Source organism: Typopeltis vanoorti, chromosome 12 (assembly GCF_054136105.1).
Source record: "Typopeltis vanoorti isolate ZY-2024b chromosome 12, IOZ_Tvanoo_1.0, whole genome shotgun sequence".
NCBI classification, from domain to species: domain Eukaryota; kingdom Metazoa; phylum Arthropoda; class Arachnida; order Uropygi; family Thelyphonidae; genus Typopeltis; species Typopeltis vanoorti.
In genome coordinates this window covers 80372624-80397966 of record NC_143560.1, presented here as the reverse complement: position 1 = coordinate 80397966, position 25343 = coordinate 80372624, and the positions used below count along the sequence as shown (strand labels likewise).

The following is a 25343-nucleotide window of genomic DNA, read 5'->3' as shown; positions in this document are numbered from 1 at the left end:
GAGCTTCAACTGTCCCTTCGGTTCATTTCATTGTCAGAAAATTCTATTTTTTTTTTTTTTTTTCATGGCAATTGTAAGAAAATTTATTGAGAATAAAATCTTAGAAAAAAATTGAAATAACAATAATAATAATAATATTATTATTATTATTATTATTATTATTATTATTATTTAGGCCTCCATGGAGTCAAAAGACTCATCGCAGGAGATCCTTCCTAGGAAACACAAAGTCTATTAAGACTCATCGCGGGAGGTCCCTTCTAGGAAACACAAAGTCTATCATACCACTCATTAAACTCATTGATCGTTCTCGCTCTCACCACTCTATCAGGCAATACATTCCATGGTTCAACCACCCTCCATGCAAAGAAACCGCTTCTCACCCTCTTGCTCACGGTTTCCTTCCGTAACTTCCAGGGATGGCCCCTTGTCATGACTCCTTCCTGTTGTTCAACCAAGTGAAAGAACTCCCTAGTGACATCAACCCTGTAACCACCTCTCAACAATACCACAGTCCTGAAACCATTTTTGTTATCCACCTTTGTACCCTTTCCACAGTTAATCCCCTTCAAATCCTGGAGACCAAATCTGAGAACAATAGTCTAAGTGTGGTCCCCTGAATTTCAGGTTTCTATCAATCATCAACCCTAGATCTCTTATCCCCCTACTTCCTCCAGTACAGCTCCTCCAACAGAGTATGCGGTGTCCCATCGATGTTTCCCAAACCTCAAGATCTTACATTTTGCTGCATTAAATTGATATCCCCAGTCGTTTGTCCATATGTCTAGCTTATTCAAATCCTCTTGCGGGGCTACCACATCTGCACTATTACTAATAACCCTTCCCAGCTTCACATCATCTGCAAGCAACTGAATATCCCCCCCTGCAATCCACTGACAATGTCATTGATATAAAGGTTAAACAATATAGGTTCCAGTACTGAGCCCTGTGGGACCCCACTTGTAACTCCTCTGCCTCCTTGAAACTGCTCCACCATACACAACTCTCTGATACCTATCAGACAGCCAATCCAGAATCCAGTTGACCGTCCTGACATCCAAATCCATGTGCTTTTACTTAAATATCAGTTTATCATGTGGAACCCTGTCAAATGCCTTTGCTGAGTCCAAAAAAATGGCAGTATATGCTTTTCCCTCATCTACTGCTCTTGTAACTTTATTATAAAAGGCTAGCATATTACTAAAACAAGAGCACCCCCCTTAACAAATCCATGTTGACTCTCACAGATAACATTACCCTCATATGCCCAGTGCTGTATACGGTCCCTCACTATGTTCTCCAAGATCTTAACAACTACTGATGACACACAAACTGGCCTATAATTAGACACTTCCAGTCTGCTACTGCTGTCTTGCAAAAGGCACTATCTTACCTTCCTTCCATTCCCTGGGCACCTTTCCTGTAGCCAGACTTTCATTGAAAAGCTAGGTCAAAGGAGCTGTTATTTCTTTAGCACATTCTCTCAAAACATGTGGTGAAATACCATCCAGTCCCACAGCTTTACTGACATCCAGAGTACTCAGTATTTGGAACACACTCTCCTCCTGCACCTCTAAACCTTGAACCTGCCCTATCCCTCTAGCATTAAAACTGACTCCTCCAGGATAAAATACTCCAATAAAGTGGTCATTGAACAATTCTTCTATGTCCTCTGCATCAGTCACTCTATTCCCATTTTTATCCCACAATATCATTCTTCCACAGTCATTTCTCCTCCTACTGGCCACATATCTAAAAAATTCCCTAGGATTTTCTTTGGATCTTAGGGCCAATTTTTTCTCATATTCCAGTTTTGCCTTCCTTACCATACTAGTCACTCTCCTGGCCTGTGTCTTATATTCTTCATGCGCCTGCTCTTTACCTGTTTCCTTATATCTCTTCTATAGCTTCTTCTTCACATGCAGTTCCTGTATATTATTGTTTGTCATCCAATTTACTCCAAATTGTGTCCTCTTGACTTGTGGAATAAAGTTTACTATTGCTGCTAACAAATATTCCTTCACGATTTCCCAAGTGCTAATGATATCCCAGCCTTCCAATTCCTCCCTCCATGAAACTTCCCCAAGTTGTTGTCTAAGACTATTATAATCACCTGCGTTATAATTCCACATACGTTCCCGTCTCTTTGATAATCCTGCATGTGTATTCATCTTCCAAGTAAAAACCACATGGTCACTCTCTCTGGTGGGAGAGATGTCATCTCAGTTATTATCAGCTCTTCTGATGCTATGACCAAATCCAAAACTCTTGAACCTCTTGTTCCCTGTTGCCTAAGACATTTGATCCTTAAGAATTCTAGAAATTCAATTCCCTTACTGCTACATGCATCTTCCTCTCTCTCCAATTTATACTACTGTAGTTAAAATCTCCCATAACAATCATTCTTCTTGCACTTGCCAAGCTCAACTGTCTAAACATTTCCTGGTCCCCACCCTCTGTGCTCTTGGTTTTGTAGCAACAATATCCCACTAAATATTCTGTCTTGCCCACCTCTACCTCAAACCATATGCTTTCATAATCATTATTGTCACTGCCTTCCAAAGCCTCCCCTCTTAGAGAACATAAGTCGTTACTTATCATAAGCAGTACTCCACCACCACGCTTTCCCTTCCTATCCTGCCGAAAAATGCTGTACTCTACTACTTCTAGTCCTGTTATTATATCCTCTTCTGTCAACCATGTCTGTGATCCCAATAATCTTTGGCCAGGCTGATGCTATCAGTGTCACCAATTCCTCTCCTTTATTCCTGATACTCCTGGCATTAGTGTAAAGCATAAAAATGCCACTGTTTCTATATCCAACATTATCCCCTTTAGACTCCACTGGGCTCAGCATTACCTCATTTCGTCCCCCATTCTCCCAAGTACCCATTCCCACAAGAGGTCACCCCCTGCTATCATCCACCCTGGGCATTCTTGTTTCCCTGCATTGACACACCGACTCGTTCAGAACAGCAATCTCTTCAGATGCCTACGTCCTTCCTCATTCAAATGCAAGCGGTCTCTCGCATACAATTCCTTTCTGTCCTCAAATGTCCTTCAAGCATCCACATATTCCAATCCTCTCTTCTGACACATTCTAGCTATTATATTATTCAATATTTCTGCTCAGCTCATCACAATCATACCTATGCAACATGCACACTATCTTTCCTCTCTGTGTCTTCTTTCATACAATCTCAAGCAAGAATCTCATATCTCTCGCTGCCCAATTTACATTACCTCTCAAGTCATTTGTTCCTACCATCACAATCATTTCATCCACCCTTTCATCCCTCTTAATTGCCATAGCTACACTTTCTCTCGTTCCTCCAGGCAAACACTCCTCACTCATCCTATCTTGCACACCACGGATCGTTGAGTCCCCCATACATTACACTTCTTACTACCCTGTTCCTTGATTGTTCACATGCATCCCTCCCTCTCTCTCTCTCTCTCTCTCTCTCTCCTCTAACACTTTCTCTCTGTGTTCTCCTACTTACCTGCCTTCCTGACATCTCTGTATCCCTGGTTCCAGTACTCCCTTGCATTCTTCTCATTCCCTCTCTTCCACTGTTTAGTTTCTCTCCTCTTCTATCATTTCCATAACTCTCTCTCATTCCCTCTCTTCCACTTATCCTATTCTTTCCTTTTCTATCATTCACATAACTCTCTCTCTCTCTCTCATTCCCTCTCTTCTACTGTTCCTATTCTCTCCTCTTCTGTCATTCCCATAACTCTCTCTCATTCCCTCTCTTCTACTGTTCCTATTCTCTCCTCTTCTGTCATTCCCATAACTCTCTCTCATTCCCTCTCTTCTACTGTTCCAATTCTCTCCTTTTCTATTATTCCCATAACTCTCTTTCACTCCTACTCTGATTCGCCTTGCATTCGTCTCTTCCGTTCACCTAATCTCATCTTTCACACTTCTCATTTCATTCCCTAGACATTTTACCTGCTCTTTCAGCTCATCTATCTCTCTCTCTCTGCAAGTCAGCCATTCTTATTTGCCATTCATCCTCCCAATTGAGACCATCTCTGAAACTTTCACAATCTTTCAACCTTTCCATACTCCCTGCTCTCGTTAATGATACACATGTAAAACAAATGCAAAATAATAAATATTTTAGAAAATTTACTTTCTTTCTGTATTATTTATTTAATTAGATTTTATTTAGCCTTTTTATAATATTTTTATTCTGTAGAAAGTGAAATTAATATTTTGTATTTTACAGATTTATGAGTTCCCTAATTTCTGCTTATTTGTTAAAATGTTAAATTAGATGCTTCAGGCTCTGTAGATGGAATATTAATTTTTTACAAAACTGTCATAAAGTGGTTAGGAAGTAATAGCATCAAATTTAAAAATGTTTCTTTATTTTTCTAATCTTTCACTATTTTTCTGCACCCTTAAAAACACAGATGCAGATGTGCTATTATTATTATTATTTTTTTTTATGGAACTAATTCAGAAGATTGAGGGTGCTTTCACTTATAGGATATCGTGTATTTTGGATCTGACTTTTTCAGCATAGTAAACAGATATTGAAGGCAATTATTGTTTTACAAGGCTAGTTTAAGACTTATATGTTTGCTTCTGAGTAATTATATTAAAGAAAATGACAGTAAAATTACGTAATCATTTCATGATGTAAATCATCATTCTTAACACAACATTCCCATCTGCGGCTAGATTACTAGTCTTCACCTTATTTCACTATTCTAGTGTTTTAGGAAATGAAGATATTTGATATTCTTCTTCAGCTTATCCCACTTAGGTAGGGTCACTGTTTTTAATGAGTCTCCTCCATATCTTCCTGTCTTGGGTTGTAACCACATCTAAGTACTTCATCCTCAGGTCCTCCTTCACCAGTTCCCTCCATCTCTTTTTTGCCCCCCCCCCCACACTTCCTCCTTCCCTGCACATCCATCTACATGACCTTTCTTCCCACATACTCGTCCTCCCTCCTCGTCACACAACCAAACCATCTCAACCTTCTCTCCTGTATCTTCATTCCTAAGTTTGTAACTTTCACCATTTCCCTTACATAGTCATTTCTCAGATGATCCTTCTTAAATTGATATTTGATATTGATGGGAAAATAAAATATATTGGTGTATGCTCCCAAAGTAAATACTTAGTTAATTAATTCCCTTGTGTTCGAAAATAAACTGTAATCAGAAACTTAAATATAAAGAGCCAATAGGCTTCATTTCGGCGATATAAACATTATTTAAATTAAGGGGATATTAAATCCCACATTGTTTTAAATTTGCTGCGAGTTGCCCGGTATTGTACTATGCATTAGGACTACTTGCATTAGCTCACGCTAGTAATCGTTGATATTTTTATAGTTTACTATATTCGGCATGAAACTCTCTGATTCCAATCTTTGAGTTTCTTATTCGGTTTTAAAACAATGTGAGATTTAATATCCCCTTAATTTAAATAACGTTTATATCACCGAAATGAAGCCTATTGGCTCTTTATATTTAAGTAACTTAATGGGTGCACCTGTTTGACAACTCGTATAGCAGAGTATATAAGTTCTTTTTGCTATACCCTTTGGTATCTATTTGGTCTAGCTACTCACTGATGAAGCCTCAAAAAAGGCTGAAACCGGTCTGGGTAGTGACCTCCTGCCATAATGTAATAACAGCATACATTTCCTAGGAAATGTGTTTTTACATTATGGAAAATACCAAGAATAGCGATCAGAACTTTACCACCTCTACTGCGAGTTGCCCAGTATTGTACTACATACCAGGACTACTTGTATTTAGCTCATGCTAGTAATCGTCGATATTTTTATAGTTTACTATATTTGGCATGAAACTCTCTGATTCCAATCTTTGAGTTTCTTATTCAGTTTTAAAACAATGTGGGATTTAATATCCCCTTAATTTAAATAATGTAATCAGAAATATCTATATATATTTATAGAATGAAAGAAAAATATTTATATACTTCTAGATATTTCTATATAAAAATATCTAGAAATAGTAATTAATTCTCACATGAGAATTAATTAGTTATATTGTTTATAAGGATCTGAAATTTAGGGGCACATTGCCAAAATTGTGAGGACAACACAAAGAATTCTGGGAATGATGTGGAGGACACTGACTTGTAGAAGTAAGGAGATTCTTGTTCCATTGTATAAGGCTTTGATTGGACCACACATGGACTTCTGTGCACAGATTTGGTCACCTGGTTTTCAAAAGGACAGAGATGTTGGAAAGGGTACAGAGATGACTTACTAAGGTAGTTTCTGATCTCTGGAATGTCGAATATGAGGAAAGGTTGAGAAAATGCAATTTACAGAGTCTAGTGGATAGGAGGAAGAAGGGTGATATGATAGAGACCTACAAGTTGGTAAGGATATTATAGAATCAGTGTTGGAGAGGTTTTACAGCAAACAGTCAGAGATCAGGGGAGAACCAGAAGACATTCCTGGAAGCTGTATAAGGAGGGTGTGATCAGGGGAGTGAGAAGCAAGTGTTTTTTGCATGCAGAGTTCTGAATGATTGGAATGTCTTGCCTGAGAGTGTGGCATCTGCAGAGAAATTGAGTGTATTTACTGCATCAGTATTATGAGCTGTGTGTGTGTATGACAAAAGGACCTCTTAGATGAGTCTTTGACTCCATGGGGGTCTTGGGATAATAATAATAATAATTTCAGTCAAGAAGACAAATATTATCAAATATATCAACTTTAAAATTTCTTCATTTCATAAAATAGTAGTATTAGGAAATTAGATGGACTAGTATTTCAGCTGCAGATGAGAATTTTGCATTAAGTTGATTTTCATTATGAAAGGATTTATGTAATTTTACCATCATTTCCTTTAATATAATTAGAGAGTGGTTAGCATATCCACTCCCCAACCAACAGACTGTGGATTCAAATGCCGCTGTGGGCATGGATGTTTGCAATTGTCTTTAGATGGGAGATGAATTTCATCACCTGGTGTGAGACCACTGCCTGGCTTATTGGAGGCCTGAAGTGGCTTGAAAAAGTTCCATGTTTGGTATCTAGAGCAGGGTTTTTGGACTCCATAAAAAATAAGTAAAAAAAAAAAATACAAAGAAATATATAAAATCAATAAAAATGGGGGGAAAAATCCTTATCCCACCCATGGTATGAATGTACTGATAAATATTTTGTGGTTGGGAGCTGAAAAAAAAAATTACTCAAAGATGCACATATAGTGTTAACATACATGCACATTAACTGCTGTCAGGAACTAGTTTTAGTGTATGTATGTTACTACCGCATCACGGTATCACATTTTCACAAAGCTTAAACGGCATGTTAGTTGCAACTTTTTTTTTTTTTTGGTAGAATTTTATTTGTAAATTGGTCTTAATGATATTGAAAATCTCATATACAATTCAAACTGATTTCAAGTTATATACGCACACATATATATGCACCTTTGTTTGCTTTAGAAAATTTCCTTTACATAAATCGTGTGCTTTCTGCACGTTGTGATTTTATTATAAACAGCTGTCACATATATTTTCTGCAACTGAACATATGAAAGAGGATGTTAGGACAAATGTATTAAGTTAGATACTGTTTGGCACTACAATAAAACTAATCTTTAAAGGTACCTGTGTCATGACTATAAACAATAAATTACATGATAACCACAGTAATTAACTGTAATGAAATGAAAGTACAGATATTTCATAATGAAAATAACTACAGCATCAGTGTGTAGAAACATGCTAATCAAAGAAACTGGAATACAAGATACATACAGCAGTCAGTGGTTTACTCATTAAAAACAGTTATGTATGCTAGAAATTAATATTGACATCAAATTTAAGGAGAGGTTGGTGAGAATCAGGATCCAAAGTTGGGTTGACAGTAATGGTATTATCTTTGATGGACAGCACGGATTTGTTAAAGGGAGGTTATGTTTTAGTAATCTACTTAGTTATTACAATAAGGTGACAGCAACATGGGAGATGGATACACAGCAGTATACTTAGACTTTGCAAAGACTTTTTGATAGATTACTGTATGATAAGTTGATAGTCAAACTAGAGCAGATGGGGTTGCATATTAGACTAGTGCATTGGATTGGAGATTGGCTATCTGATAGGTATCAACAAGTTGTGTATGGTGGGAGCAATATCTTAGAAGAGGAAAGTGTGTCTAGGGGGTCTGTTTTAGGACCATTCCCCAATATCATTAATTTGTATGTTAATGATATTGGGGAAGATTTGAATGTGGATATAGAGTTGTTTGTAGATGATGCAAAGTTGGAAAGAACTATGAAGAGTAGAGCAGATGTTATTGCCTTACAAGAAGACTTGAATAGACTGAGCTAATGAACACCAGAGTGGGGATGCCAGTTGAATGTTGTGAAATGTGTGATTTTAAAATTTTGGAAAACAAAAATGCAATGTAGAATTTACTCTTAGTGAGGATATATTGTTGGTGAAGGTGGAGGAAATAAGAGATCTTGGGGGTGATGGTGGATAAGGATCTAAAATTTAGAGGACATATTGCCAAAATTGTGAGGACAACAGAATGAATTCTGGCAATGATGCAGAGGACACTGACGTGGAGGTAAAGAGATTCTGGTTCCATTTTATAAGGCTCTGATTAGGTAAGTGTTAGAACTACATCGAGATGCCCGTGTAATAATAATAATAACAATTAGTACAACATATAATATAACATCAGTTAAAATAGTTACATGGAGAAAATTTTAGTATTTGTCTGTAACAGATTGAACATCATAACAGCGTAATATTAGTCATGTACTGTGCAAATACAGTAATATGTCATTAAACTAGTTTGGAGAAGTTTGTTTTATCTCAGTATTATTAACATATTCTCCAAAAGTTTTTTTGCAAAAAAAAAAAAAATAATATATATATATATATATACAGATTCCAGCAAAAAAAAGTAAACACACTTAAACAGATGTCATCTGTGGAATTTTTTCGAAGTTGGATTGAATTACAGTAGCAATGTGTAGTATGATGCTCTATCAAAAGATGTCGTTACTCACATGAAAACTAGCATCAACACGTGGCCGGTAGGACAGTCAAACAAAATGGCCGAGGCATGATTGTCATTCGAGGAATGCAAGATCATTTTGAAGTAGTATTTCAAATTTGAGAAATTTGTTGAAGTTCAACGACAATGGAGGCATGAGTTTGCAACACAACTTCCAACACCCCTGACAATTGCACGTATTCATATTAAGTTTGAGACCATGGTACTGTGTGTGAATCCCACTAGACACTTTGGCCAACGTTGCCTAAACAGTAATTTGACATAATAATAAGTGTCTGGAGACTAATGGTAACCACTTTGAGCACCTCGTGTAATTGTAGAAGTCAAAGGTAACTTGTATTAATCCCTTGATGTCTGTATAAATTTAGTATTACAATTTTTATAATGGTATCTTTTGCTGAAGTGTGTATACATTTTTTGATGGACTGAGTATATATATATATATATATATCATCATCATCTAATTCCTGCCATGTATTGTACACCCACACTTCACAGAACTGAGCTTGGCAATGTGCCAAGAATAGTCAATTCATGCTGAAGGGGAGAAAGAAATAAAGGACGTACGAATTGGTCACCAGCATGCGAAATCACGTGCTTTTTACGTAAATTTTCCAACTGTTATACAAGCAAAATAATTATCAATTTAAAAACTAGAATTTTCATAAAAGAAAAGCTAATTTTTCGACACATAATAATAAACATTCATCCCACGAAATGCATTGATTACATTATTATCCGAATGGATTCTCCTTCTTCTGACATGTGCAGAAGTGTCGAAGGGTCTCGCATCTGTGGGCATACAGTACCTTCAAGGGGTGTACATGATATGATAGTACTACATGAAAAATTTACATCATTACTAACTTCCTATCTACAATTTTCCTCCAAATCAGTCTGTTACTTGTCAAGACTCCAGCATTATCAGATCTTATATTTCTATCGTCTAAGACAATTTTTAATGCATCAATCTACCGATAATCTTGGTCTTCCTCTGGGTCGTTTTCCTGCCAACCTGGCAGGGAACACTTGTTTTGCTAATCTTTCCTCGCCCATTCTTTTTAAGTGACCATACCGCCTGAGATTAGCTGCTAATGCATTCCTGGATGCTAACAATGTCAAGTTCTTTCCTAATAACCTCGTTTTTAATATGATATTGCCATTGATGCCATCTGTTCATGCCTCTAATCTTTCTCAGAACTCTCATATCTGTGGTTTCTAGTCTTTGGTGAAGTGTTTTACTTCTGACCCAGCTCTCAGATCCATAAGTTAAAACTGGTTTGAGCACTGTCTTGTATACAGCTACTTTAGTGTTCTTATCATATATGCATATATATATACTAAGGGGGGGGCTCTTCCCCCCTGTTGCCTATGGTGCCCAACCCTCCCCGAGTTTCAGGCTGGTAAGACAAAAAATGTGACATAAAAACGTTTCAAATTTCGGCTTATCTTTTATATATAGAGAGTAGATATATATATAATAAGAAATGTGCTTTGTGTGTGTATGTGTGTGTGTGTGTGTGTGTGTGTGTGTGAGTGAGTGAGTGACACAAAATGATACTTTACCATTCTCTGAATAGAAGTTAAAGGCTTCTTATGTGTATTTTAAAGGTTCTCGATGAAGAACATTGCATGGAAAATAGCCGTCATGTTGGTACTCACCTTTTGCAAAAATTAGCTTCATTGAGAGATGAGTTTGAAATTGTTGGAGATGTTAGAGGAAAGGGACTAATGATTGGTTTAGAGTTGGTTACTGATAAGGTAAGTTATTTATCAATGATTTTAATCAAGAAGGGAAGGGTTTCATTTCTTCAGGGAAAAATATATGGTCATCAGGATTTCAGTGATCTGCTTACAACACTATCTGTGAAGTCTGTAACTAAAAATATGCATCAAACCATCTTTATAGGGTAATTTTATTACAAATATAAGACTTCTAGAGCTTTGTTTTGTATGCTGTCTGTGCTTTTAAATGTCTACACATTTCCTAGTTATCAGTATTATCAAAAAATTTTAACATGAATTAGTGTGATAATAATAAATAAAAAGAAAGTGATTACAAAGCTACATAACTAAGAGAAAATATTTTTATATGTTTATAAGTGTGTGTGTGCGTGCACGCACGCACACACACACATGCTTTTATCAATTTTTCGGAAGAATTGTTATCCTAAACAGTTTCAAACTTTTGTTTAATCATCCTACATGCCGTGCTGAAGAGAATAATGATGTGAAAGGTTATATCACCATTCTGTATATCGGTTCTATTTCTAGAAAATTGGCAGAAATCCTCAAGAAGTATAAAATTTGTACCTTATTACCTCCCTTAAGAAACCTTCGATCCTGGCTTTGACCAGTAAAACTTAAACATAACAACTTGAAGTATCCAGGTGTATATATTGTCTTTGGTTTGACTGTAATTCCCCATATTATGGACAAACAGAAAAATCAATTGAGCTTCGTATCGAAGAACATCTCAGTGATATCACTTATGGTAGAACATTTCTTATCATATATATACGAGGGATGTCCAGAAAGTGAGTTCCGATGGGCTATCAGAGAAACAAAAATATACTTACAAAAAAAACTTTATTGAAAATTAAAGTAGACATCTTTCACTACTTTTTTACATAATTTCCACTATTGTTCAGGCACTTATCATAACGGGTCACCAAGAATTGTATACCTTCGTTGTAGAAGGTTGCCACATGTGAAGCAAACCACGTATTGACTGCTTCTTTGACCTCGTCGTCGTCTTGAAACTGCCAGCCACCAAGGAAAGATTTCAGATGTTTGAACAGGTAAAAGTAGCTTGGCGCGAGGTCAGGACTATATGAGGGATGATGGAATTGTTCCCAGCTGAAGGTGGTCAGAAGCTGTTGTGTTACGCCGGCCGTATGTAGGCAGGCATTATCATGAATCAAAACAACACCCCTGGTAACATGCCACGTCGTTTATTCTGGATCGCATGATGCAGTTTCATAAGGGTTTGGCAATACATACTCGCGTTTATTTAATTTTACATGCAGCAGGCGATTTGATTTTCTTAGACATTATAAACACACACCAAGAAGCGTACGCACTGCGAGAATGTCTGAAAATGGCACCAACGCCTTGCTAACGAATCAACAAACTCAGCACACATGCACACCATTGCAATCGCAGTGCTGCAGTGAAAATATTTAAAAATGGAACTTACTTTCTGGATGTCCCTCGTATATATATATATATATACACACACACACACACACAGAGTCCGTCAAAAAAATTTATACACCCTGCTGCACATATCCTATAAAAATGTCTCTTCTGATCCAATGTTTGTTCCTTATTTACGTATGATGTATCCTATTAGTAAATATTCATTTGAATACCAAGTGAACAAGGATGGACTTGTGATTTAGGACTTCGACAAAATTGCATACATGTGATGCTAGTATAAACGTAATCATATGTTGTACTTACTTTATTACATCATAGTTCAGCAAGGCTGCCCCCCCCCCTGCTGTTTTTGTCAGAAAAACATAGACACAAGGCACCAACTCTACAAAGCAGCAGTAATGAAAAAAGAGAGAAGTAGCAAACTACAGAAATATCATGCTAATGAAACTGGAATTAGCAAAACAGAAAAAAAAAAAATTTTTGTTCATGTTGTACCATCATTTTTTTATTTTGGTTTAACCAATAAGAATTCAATTTGGTCGGCTAAATCCCAAATTGCCAGCCCATCCTCGTTCGTTCAGTATCAAAGTAGATACCCAACAGGGTGCACCACGAGAAGGTGAGGATTGGACATTAGGTCAGAAGCCCTGGTCGGTTCTCCGCATTCCTTTAAAGGCTATGTGGAGGTCTCCTCTCAGTTATACAGCTTTGACCCTTAAGCACACCCAAGTAACAGACTGATTTGGAGGAAAATTGTAGATAGGAAGTTAGTAATGATGTAATTTTTTCATGTAGTACTGTCATATCCTGTACACCCCTTGAGGGTACATGGCAGGAATTTGATGATGATGATGATGAAAAAAAAAAAATAGACAAGATCCTTATTATATTTGATTTTCAAATACATCATACAGAAATTAGATAGAATTTTAAATAAAAAATGGATGGAATTGTTCCTTTTTATTTCCCCCTGCTGTTGTTTACAGAACCTTTTTTTTTGTTACTAAGGCAGTTGATGTGAAATCGTTAGCATTTATATACAGGTAGTCCAGTCATGAAGATAATTCATGTGCAAACTGGATAAAGGATTAAATCAAGAGTATAATTTTTTTGCATCTTTAATTTATTGAACCTTTTCTTTGTTGCAAACAGTGCAGATTAAATCTTGATATTGTTAATATCATAGGCCATGTACCAGCTGGTACATGGGTGGTTCTCTGCACATGGAAATCTATGTTTGTTTATCTTAAGATTTAAATTTACCAGTTTCATAGTTGTAATTTTTTTTTTCACTTTAGTTAACCTTTCAGTGCAAGTTCACATAAATCTTTAATGAAAAGAAAGACAGAAGAAAAACTTGCTGTAGAGAGACAATATGAGAGCAGAGGAGTAATGAAGGGTATAAAATTAGTGACTGAACTCAGTGAATCCACATTTCATATCATTAGAGACAATGCTGAAGAAACTTAAGAATCATGTAAAGTGCCATGTGTATAATCATATAAAAGTAGCTATATAACTTTTTTTTCACTTTAGTTAACCTTTCAGTGCAAGTTCACATAAATCTTTAATGAAAAGAAAGACAGAAGAAAAACTTGCTGTAGTGAGACAATATGAGAGCAGAGGAGTAATGAAGGGTATAAAATTAGTGACTGAACTCAGTGAATCCACATTTCATATCATTAGAGACAATGCTGAAGAAACTTAAGAATCATGTAAAGTGCCATGTGTATAATCATATAAAAGTAGCTATATAACACAGTTGCAAGAACAATGGAATAATGCGCCCTTTGATTGGAAAAGACCTGAATTTAGTTTCTTTGTGATGAGCAGGCTTTTTCAATGGAAAGTGAGTTATCTGATCTTATACTGAAGTAGGAAGGTTTACTCTCCCAGTAACTTAGGTTTTTCATCAAAACTGACTAGTGTTGATGTCTCCTCCTTATTCACCAATATCCACTCGAAGATAACTTAGACCTCATCCAAGCCATATTCCCTCATGATATCTCAGCCCTATTTCAGTTCACCATTAACTCAGGCTAATACTCTGCCCTACATAAATCTGGCTATGGTATGTGGATAATGGTTGTCCATTTTGCCACACGGCCTGGATACACTCCACAATTTTTTAACACACACCTAAACAATCAACACTCTAGGATCCAGTTTACCTTGGAAAGGAAAACAACAACAGTCTCCCATTCCTAGATACTCTGATTACATGCCAGCCTAATGGATTACTGGCATTCTCTGTTTACAGAAAACCTCCACATAGAGATAGATACATTCACCAGCAGTCACCCGCTCTCTCCCAACAATATGGGATTATAAAAACCTTTTTTAACAGGGCAACATTAATCAGTTCGAATAACAGTGTCCTAACTACTGAACTTGACATATCTTTAACACTTTTTTAGCCAATGGCTACAACCCCCAGAAAATTCCAAAAAAATATTAAAACCATGTAACCACAACTGCCCTCCCCTTCAAAGCAGAGATTATTCAAAATCTATTACTATTCTATATATACAATGCACTTCCAAAAAATTAACAAACATCCTAAAGAAATATGACCTTATAACTAGTTAAAGATCATATAAGAAATTGGCATCTCTTATCTGCTCCACCAAAGACCAGCAACATACCTTGACCTACCAGAAGTATACCAAGTTCCTTGCAGTTGCAGACTGTCCTACTACGGCCAAACAGGCAGGATATTAGGATATCTGAACACAAGAACTACATCCATTTCTACCAATACAGCCACTTGGGACTTGCTTTGGACACCCACCACAAGATATGCTGGAAAAAGACTGCTCTTACACTGCAGCAAATGTAAGTATGAAAGACTATTCATCGAATCTGCCTCAGCTCTGAAGAACTTTCCAAATCTCAACAAATTTGGGTGCATGGGACTGCATCAAATTTTTGAAGCATACATTTTAAGATCATCAGCTCAATGGCCAAGTTCTGTTGCCTTTATTCAGCCTCATTTGCTGAGTGTTAGTGCCTGTGTGCACATATCATTGTTTTTTGTGATCCGTGATGATGGCGATGTAACATTGCCGAAATATTATTATTATTATTATTATTTGACACCTCCAGAGAGTCCAAAGACTCATCGAGGGAGGGCACCTGCTCTACAGTTCTGCCTCCACCACTCAATCCACCAACTGACTGCAACTACACCAATGGCATCTATTGCTGACCACCACCACTAGTATTTCTACAGACAATCACAAACATCCATGCCCATGGCAGGATTCGAACCCGCAGCCTTTTTGGCTGGAGAGTGGATATGCTAAATTGGCCAGCCAGGCTGGCAATATAGTATACATTAAAAACTATGTATAATCAACATATAAGCTTATCTACAAGAATTAATGGGAGCCATGTTGTTACTAGAGTTTCTCTTTGAATCTCAGTAATGGTCATGCATGTTAGTTGTGAGTTTTTTAGAACAGTTTCTGGGTAACAAGGATGCTAGCAAGCTTGTATGCAAACAAAGAAGAATGAGAGCTGATAAGCTACTACTTATTGGAGGCCTGAAGTGGCTTAAAAAAGTTCCATGTTAGGTCTCTAGAACAGGGTTTCCAAACTATGTAAAAATAATTAAAAAAATACAATATATATACAGTGGTATCTCGCTAATCCGAACTAATAAAAACCATGGTTGTTCAGATTAGCAAATTTCCCCCTAAGAGACAACAATAACTAGCGCTTAAGAGAAAACTAATCAGACTCTAATGATACATCAATTTATTTCTATAAATAAATGAAGTAACTGATAGAAAAAAAGCTACTATACTGTAATGTAAAACTGAAAAATAATAGTGCACGAAAGTTTATTTTAGTAAAAATTTAGTTTGTATGTACCTGTATTGTTGAGGATTCTGATTTAATAAAATTGCATAGTTCAGTACATAAATTAATTTGCATAAAAATATCACTTTCTTGTACACGACACAAAAGTTTTTTTGATTTCTTTGTAAAAAAATCACTGGTTTTCTTTTGCTTCTTGGAAGCTAAACTTTTTTCGAATGCCTCTTCTCAGAGCTGCATTAGCAATAAAATTTTGTGGAATGGCGTATCATTCTGCTTAGCTCATTCTATACACATATTAAAACTGTCAACTGCCTCGTCATGTTTTACTTTTTTTTTCTTCGAGTTCTTTATCGTCATCTAATTCATTCTGTAGCATCATATTTATAATTTCAGCATCTGATTTGATTTTGAATTCACTTTCGGTTCTACCTTTAATCCATTCGGTAACATCTGTTTGTGAAATTTCAACATCTAGATTTATATTTTTAAACAAATTATGCACGTTTTGAATTTCCTCTTTTTGTGTATCACCGTAGTTATACTGTACTGTAATAATAATAAAATAAGTAATAATAGTTAAAATAATAATTATTAAATAAAAATCATAGTACACAAAATAATAATACTTAATAAATAAACTTTTTTTTCTTTCAAACCGCAATTCGGATTACTGGAGGGTTCGGACTAAAGAGGTTCAAATTAGCGAGATATCACTGTGTATATATATAGTACCACCCATAATGTATTGCAGTATACATATTTTAGTGAGATGTGCTTTACATTATGGAAAATACTAAGAATAGCGATCAGAGTTTTACCCACCTTTGCAATGAGTTGCCCTGGTGTTGTACCATCTTTAGACTTGAACTATGTTTCAGTGCAAACTTAATTGTTTCCATACTTGGGATTAGGAGTTAAATAACCAAGCTTATAAAATTACTTGGTAACCCTAATAAACAGTATCCCCAAGTTAAAAAATTAATTACACACACATATACAGGGTGTTCGGGATAAATTTGACATATTTATAATTAATTATATTTTTCCGTAAGTTACATGTATTAACACACACTTCTCTTCATTTAAAAGTTTGGACCCTTCTTCATTCATATACAAGATGTCAGAAAGGATGGATAGCTGGAACCCACCTGAATCATGGAAGAGAATAACTTGTATCATGATGATTCGTGCCCACCATCAAAATAAGGATATTACGACTGCTGCCCAATGCTCCCTGAATACAGTAAAAACAATCAGGCATGAACTAGAGACTTGCAATGGTGACTACGAGGATGTAGCAAGAAGAAAGATCCCTAGCAGACGATCTGATTGCGTTCGTACAGCAGAATTCCTCGCAAATCTGCAGGAACAGGTGTTGAAGAACCCTGGCATTGGAATTCGGACTTTGTTTGTGGAGTTGCTAACTGTAGTCAAGCCCTGGATAACAAGGGTAGCCAATGGTAGGCCGTATGTATGGCAGCAGGATTCGGCCCCTTGCCACACCTCTGGGAAAAGTCAAAAATGGTTGTCTGAAAATTTCTACGACTTCACCAGTCCAAATGTTTGGCCTCCAAACTCCCCAGACCTTAACCCCATGGATTATTTTGTATGGGGTGCAGTTGAAAAAGACACCAATCGCACTTCCAGTAATACAAAAGCCCAGTTAATGGATAAAATTAAAACAGTTTTTGCGGCCCTTCCCAGGGAGACTGTAGCATCAGCTTGTTCGAGGTTCCGAAGCAGAATTGAAACTGTGATCGATGCTAATGGTGGTTATTTTGAGTAAATCTTGTTGATAGTATTGTAATTAACTCTGCCTGTAATGTTTTTTTGTCAATTCATTAAATTTAATAGATACAAAGAAGATTTTCTTTTTCCTTACGAAACTGTCAAATTTATCCCGAACACCCTGTATATATATATATATATATATATAATTGATAAAAATAGAAAATGAAATCTTTAGCCCACCCACAGTACAAAGTGTACTATAGGTTTACAAACAGTCTTTCATGTGTGGGAACAACATAAAAAAAAAGTGCTGTGATCTCAGCAAAGTTTTTGCATGCATCTTTATCTGTTCTCCAATGAGGAACTGTGAAGTTAATAATTGAAGGACAGCACAGTGTATCAAACCATCGTATATTAGTGGGAATGTTATATGTTTGATGAAAAGGAAGTGGTATATGTTCCATAAAGCAAAATGGAATCTGCAGAAAAGTTTCTTTTTATTGGAAGTACTTTTGCAATTGCTTAATTAAATGTACTACTATTGTCCGAATGATTATTCTTCATACCTATTTCAGCAAAATGATGAAAGATGAGTTTAAGGAAACTTGCTTACTAGAAGACCTATTCAAATATATTAGTCAAGTGAGATCTTTAATTTTTGTATTCTAAGGAATTTGGGACATAAGACAGGATGAATGAATGAGTAAAATAATAAATAAAACAAAGAAAGATAAAGACAGGTATGGTCAAGAGAAATTACAGAACTTTCAGTTGGATGCTATGTTCTTTTTTTGTATGGTATCAGATGTTATCTCTCAAAATTGAATTTAACTGTGAGAGAATAAACAATATATACTTTTATTAAGCACATACTGTGCAATTCCTAGAATACCTAGTCTAGCCATAAATACTATTACACTTGAACAGTGCATAAACCTTTAATCTCTCAGTAAATCATTTACAGCTTTCAATACATACAAACCACATGTATAATATGCATACAGCAGCACTCATTGTTCAAAATGTCTCCCGTTTTCCTTCATGCATGTCCAAAGTCTGTGAGGCCACGTATCGATGGCAGCACACACAACATCCAGTGGGAACACTGTCAATGCTCATTTCAATCACCTTCAAGCTGGCGATGCTGGAGTGTCATTTCTTGAAGGCTACTGTCTTGAGCTCTGGCCACAATTTGAAGTTCAGCAGATTCAGATTGGGACTTCCAGATGTTCAATTGGATGGTGATATGTAGTGATGGTGATATGTGGTTCGCTTCCAACCACTGTTGTGTGGTCCTTGCCTTATGTGCAGGGGCTGATTCCTGTTTTACAACGGCTCTCATAATCTTCCCACTGCATGTTAACTTTTACAGCTAGACAACTCTCTCTTCACAGGTAAACACATGAATGTTGGCTGCACACAACACCACTAGCAGAACCAGGCTTGCTCAATTCTGTGGGCAGTGTGGGAGTGTGCAGAAGTTGTAACAGTATTTAATGAAAGACTTATTATTCTTTATGTGTATTAAGAAATTAGATATATAGAATAGTAGAAATTAATTTACTAATTTTAATTCTATAGAGAATATGTCTGATCTCCTTGGATATATATATATATATATATATATATTTACAGAGTAATTGACTTGGTTAAATGACATGTTTAAAATTATTACCTGACTTAAACAACGAGAAAAAATGCAAGAGATTTAATTAGGTTTCACTCTTTTCTAGTTTCATCGGAAATGCTGACTTCGTCAGGTGAATACAGTACCGTGGAGAAAACAACATCTTAAAAATATATTGTACTTAGACAAAACAGAGTTTAAAACAAGTAGTAGTTGTATTTGAAATTGAGTCCGAGTGTTAGTTCTGGCGTGAAAGAACTAACGCTCGGACTAATGGTTACTCTCCTAAAAATATCTATAATCGTCTTAGTGTACATAATCAACATAGTAATGAAGATAACTCAAACCCAACAGCCTACATCTCCTTAACATATATAAGTTCTCTTTCTTCTAAACTAGCAAAAATCCTGCAGAAATTTAATGTTAAAACATATTTCTCCACTTTTCCAAAACTCCGATCTTACCTCAGTCAACCTAAAGTAAAACATAACCTTCTTCAGTTTCCAGGAGTATACAAAATCATTTGCAGGTGCGGCAAACCATATTATGGCCAGATAGAAAAGTCCATCTCTCTCTCCGCCTAGAAGAACACCAACATGACATTTCTTATAACAGAGTCCATGCTAGTGCCCTATCCAGCCATGTTTTATTCTCAGCCAATACCAATGTTGAAGGACAACAACATCAAATAGACTGGAACTCAACTTTAAACATCCATAAATGCTCTGAAGAATTAGAAAGACGTATCTTGGAATCCAAAGAAATAGCTCTTGACCCTGCCCATCTAAACAATAATCTCAGTTACAGCCTGCCCGATTCACATAGTGCTGTAATCCAGTTTTGGCGTACTCATGATATCATTCTCACGCACAGGTGTTTCACACCAGAACTAACACTCGGACTCAATTTCAAACACAACTACTACTTGTTCTAAACTCTGTTTTGTCTAAAGTACAATATATTTTTAAGATGTTGTTTTCTCCATGGTACTATATTCACCTGACGAAGTCGGCATTTCCGAAGAAACTAGTAGCGAAACCTTATTAAATCTCTTGCATTTTTTCTCGGTGTTTAAGTCAATTAATAATTTTAAACATATTTATATGTATATATATTTATATTTAGCAGCAAATATTTTATATACTAGAGCTTCATTCTTTGAAATTCACAACATGCTGATTTTGAAGTCAATGCACCATCATAAGTATGAATCTGAAACATTGTATCAACCACTAAACAAGAAAAATAAAATTATATATAATATTGTTATCTTACTCTCCACAGCCGACTATAACTAAAAGATGCAGTTAACACGATAAGCAGCTGCTCCGGTTTCTATTATTCAACCAGTGATTATGAAAAAATGAAAAAAAATAGTTTAGCTTCTTAGATTGAGCATCAAAATAAAGAAAGCATTCCTATTTCTTCTTAAGTGATTCAAGAAAAAGCCCAAAACATTTATGTCTTTAAAAAGTGATGATCTTGGGGCTAAAGATTTTTATTGTGATATTATCGCATTGCACAAATGCGACGAACAATGATGACAAAGACCAATGATTTGAATTTGCTGGATTTTATTCAGTGTGATGTGTGTGCGAAATGTATTCATCGAGAAAATTTAAAGAGTATGTGGAAGGAAATAGAAACCAGAGAGAGAGAGAGAGTATGTATTAAGTGTTTCAAAAGTGTCTGTTAGGTGAAAAGAATGTAAAAATACCACCATTAAGATGGAAAACAATGTTATTAATGTTGAATGTACAGCTATAGAAATAGAGGAGAACAAAATGGATATTAATAAAGAATAGTGCACTTAAATGTTATCCTTCATAGGACAAAGTGCGAAATTGAAAAATTGCAGAAGCAGCAAGAGTTAAGCAGGGCTGAAAAAAGAAAGAAGCAGGAATAATAAAGACTGACTGAACAAATAAGAAAAACAAGTTAAGAAGAAAATTATGTATGGAGACTCGATAATGGGGAGTGCTTAACGAAAGTGTGACAAATTCATGTTTCCCCGGTGCAAAAATTCACAATATTAGCTACGTCATCCAAATACAAAAAGCTAAGTCAAAGGAAATGATTGTCTTGGGTGGTACAAATGATTTGAGAGGCAAGAAGTATTCTATGAAGGAGGATGTAAAGGAGTTGTTAGAAGAGGCAAAACTGAACAATGAGAAGGTGAGCATTGTAAGTCTCCTATCACACTATGATAGAGGTGAACTGTGGAGGAGGAGGAGGAGGGCATTGATAGCCAATGAGACTATACATAAATTGTGCAGAAGGAATGATGTAGAATTTGTGGATCTGTGGTCTCTGTTTGAAGGGAAAAAAGGATTTGTACAATGCCGATGGACTGCATGTAAATGGTTTTGGTATTAGATGTCTGGAAAGAGCTTTGTTCACCAAGCATTCTGAAGTGCAAATTCAGGGAGACTTAAGCAGTTAGGGTGGAAGCAAGTGAGTTTGTGTGAAGCGAGTGAGTGTGAGAATGACCAAGTCAGGAATCTAGTCTCTCAAGCAAAAATATTGAATAACGTAGTCAATTCAGAAAATAAAGGTGGGTTGGGGGCTAAAGAGATACTGCAGTTTCTATATATTAATGCCAGGAGTATCAGGAACAAGGGGGAGGAGTTTTTGGCATTGGTTAGTGCTACCTTGCTAAAAGTTATCGGCATTAGTGAGACTTGGCTAACAGCAGATGATGTAGTTACAGGAATTGTAAAGGGTTTAGTGTTTTCAGAGAAGATAGGATGGGTGGGGGAGTACTGCTGATGATAGCAGATGAATTGCAGCCAAAAAGAATAGGACACAGGTGGAAGGGTGGCTGTTCATTTGATGCAATCTAGTATGAGATTAAGGCCAGTAAGACAAAATATACAGTTGGTTGTTGCTATAGGCCAGGGAATTCCACAGATGATCTGGAAGACATGCATTGCCAAATTAGTACATGAGTACAGGCCAAGTGATTATTATGGGGACTTCAACTATGGAGATATAGTCTGGAAGGAAAAAAGAAAGATCACATGACAGGAAAAAAATAGAATTTATACACCTGTTGAGAGATAATTACTTAAGGTGGCATGTTGTGGAGGAGACCAGTGGTGGGAGAGTATTGGACCTGGTCATAGGATCAGAAGAGCTATCCATAACCAAGGTGACAACATTGCCTCCAATTGGTGAAAGTGACCATGCAGTCTTGACTTCGGAGATTATAAAAACATGAGAAATATTCCATCAAGAAGGGGTATTTGTGGAGCTACAAGACAGGTGATTATGACATGCTTAGGAAAAAGCTTAAATCTATACCATGGCAAAAAACACTGCAGGGTAAGGATGTTAGTAATGCATGGGATGTAGTTAAGGATCATCTAGAGCAGTGGTCTCCAAACTTTTTGCCGTGAGGGCCACATTGGATACTTCAGCACTGCTCAGTGGGCTGTAGTAAAAAAAACTCTAGAACTAGATATATGAGTTTTATTGAAAGCAGATAAAAACTGATTACAGAGTATGTGAGATTAAATTATCGTATATTAATGACAATGAACATTATCAGCAAATTCTCATATTTTTATCACAAATTATAATAAAACCATTAATGTGAATGATGTAACTGTGTTTGTGTTTTCAAAATCTTCTTAAACTCAGGTTCAAATTTTGAAGTGCTAATTACAAGTAGTGATTTCAAATGTTCATCAGATAAATTTGCCTTGTATTTTGACTTGATATATTTCATTCGGGAAAAAGTTTGTTCGCAAAGATACATTGTCCCATAAAGAGAGATAAATTTAGAAGCAAATTTCTTCAAATTTACTTGTAATATTTTGTAAAATTCAAATTTTTTTTCTTCGTTAGTCCATTTTAACCGACCTTTTACAGTCAGAAAGACCGTAACTTGGATTACAGTTACTTTTTGCTATCTGGGAATATATTTTAAACACAGTTTTAATTACTGCATTTGAAATCTATCAACACCCCATGTTTTTTTTTTTTTTTTGCGGATTCTTATTGAAAAATTAGTCCAATTGGCGGGCCGGATAAAATCATATCGCAGGCCGCATCTGACCCACGGGCCGTAGTTTGGAGACCCCTGATCTAGAGGAAGCAGCAATAATTGCATAACTAGGGTAAGGAGGGTTAATCGAGTAGGAGTTAGATGGATGAGTAACATCATTAAGCATGAGCTGCAGAAGAAGAAAATGTTGTGGAGGATATATAAAGAGAAAGGTGACCAGCAAACTCGTGAACAGTTTAATGCTCAAGTAAGAAAGGTGACCAGCATCGCAAGGAAGGCAAAATCAAATTATGACAAGAATCTAGCCAAGCAGACCAAAGGAAATCCCAAAGAGCTCTTTCGTTACGTGGCAAGTAAGAGGAAGAATGACTATGGAAGATTAACCTTAGTGAGTGAGGATGGTCACAAGGAGACAGAAGCAGATAAAATAATTGATTACTGAGTGACCACTTTACAAGGGTATATCATCCTTGTATACCACTATGTATCCATCTCCCCTCATCCAATGCAGCTGTCATCATATTGTAATTAGTAAGCAGATAACTAAAACATAACCTCCATTTAGGAAACTGTGCTGTCCACCAAAGATAATACCACTGTTGTCAACTAATTTTGGATCCTGGTTCTCACTAGCATCTCCAACACTTTAACAACTCTTGAACCTGTATTCGAACATAAATTGAGGTACACTAAAACAAGTTAACTTACTCAGGTACAAAACATATGCTGTATACATATTTATGTGCTTGCTTAGGCATGCCTAACTGACCAGCACTTTAAAGTGCAAAATTATTTATAAAATTGATAATCCATTCAACAATCACATTCTCATTTTTTTAACTAGTTCAGTTTGAGTAAATATTCTAACTTTTCCTCATTTTTTTATGGTGATAGGTGAGAAGTGTTATAATTTATTTATTTATTAATTTATTTATAAAATAATCATTATATTAAATTTAGGCAAAATTAATATTTATTTATTTATGATACCTCAATTTTCTTATGATATTTTGGGGTATCATATTATATGTTGAATGCTAATCATACCATATAAGACACTCACAGATTTTACACTTACTGCTGACACAGCTTCTTTAACATTATTTTTACTTTAATTAATTAATTTATTTATTCATATGGCATGAATATTAAAACATGCAGTACAATACACTGTCACTTTAAAAACATATAAAATTAAAAATCAAAAGTCATTTTAAAAACCAATAAAATTAAAAGGTTACATCCATATTGGTCAGATAGTTCACAGCTTCGGGTATAGCACTTAAAAAGTCCAATTTGTCTCCTGAATATGCTCTGAGATAACACTGAGTCACAATATGGTCTCCACAGTTTGTCTCTGAGCTCCACAATCACAATGAGGGGATGGTCGTTTACCCCATTTAAAAAGCATGTCCGCACCTACACCATGACCAGTTCGTATTCTGTTAAGCTGAGTCCAGGATTTACATGGGAGGTGTGCGCAAGCATCAAAACTTTCTTGTAATTCATTGAGAGAAAATTTTGTGATATCATCTTTCTGGCTCTCTCCCACTGTTCTTGCCACTTTTGCTTCAGGTCAAAGTTAGATTGTAGTAGTAGTTGGGCTAATTGTAGTGGTGGATGGCTTGATCTCAATTGTCGTACACTTAAGTCTGGGAGATCTAAATGTATTGGTAGGGCTGTGTTTTCCAAGATTTTCTTATACTTCTGTAAGAGAACCTTAGTCCTGCGCAGATTCGGTGGGACAATGTTACTAAGAGCTGGAAGCCAGTGTGTGGGCGTTGATTTAATTGTGCCAGAAATCAGTCTCATTGTATTATTTAGTTGGCTATCAACAAGTTTAACATGTGTGCTATTTAGCCACACTGGTGAGCAATATTCGGCAACAGAGAAAACTAGACCAAAAGCTGTAATCCGCAGATTATCAGCTATTGCTCTCCATGCCTAT

General features: G+C 36.1%; 1 protein-coding gene across 1 annotated transcript in view; it reads left to right on the top strand.

Annotated features, from left to right (window-relative positions):
* The window catches only part of LOC150100924 (alanine--glyoxylate aminotransferase 2, mitochondrial), a 226867-nt gene that overhangs the window by 167382 nt on the left and 34142 nt on the right, over window positions 1-25343 (top strand). The window contains exon 11 of the mRNA XM_090401430.1: window positions 10653-10802. Coding sequence (XP_090257556.1) covers window positions 10653-10802 — 150 coding nt within the window. The remainder of the gene's footprint in view (window positions 1-10652; window positions 10803-25343) is intronic.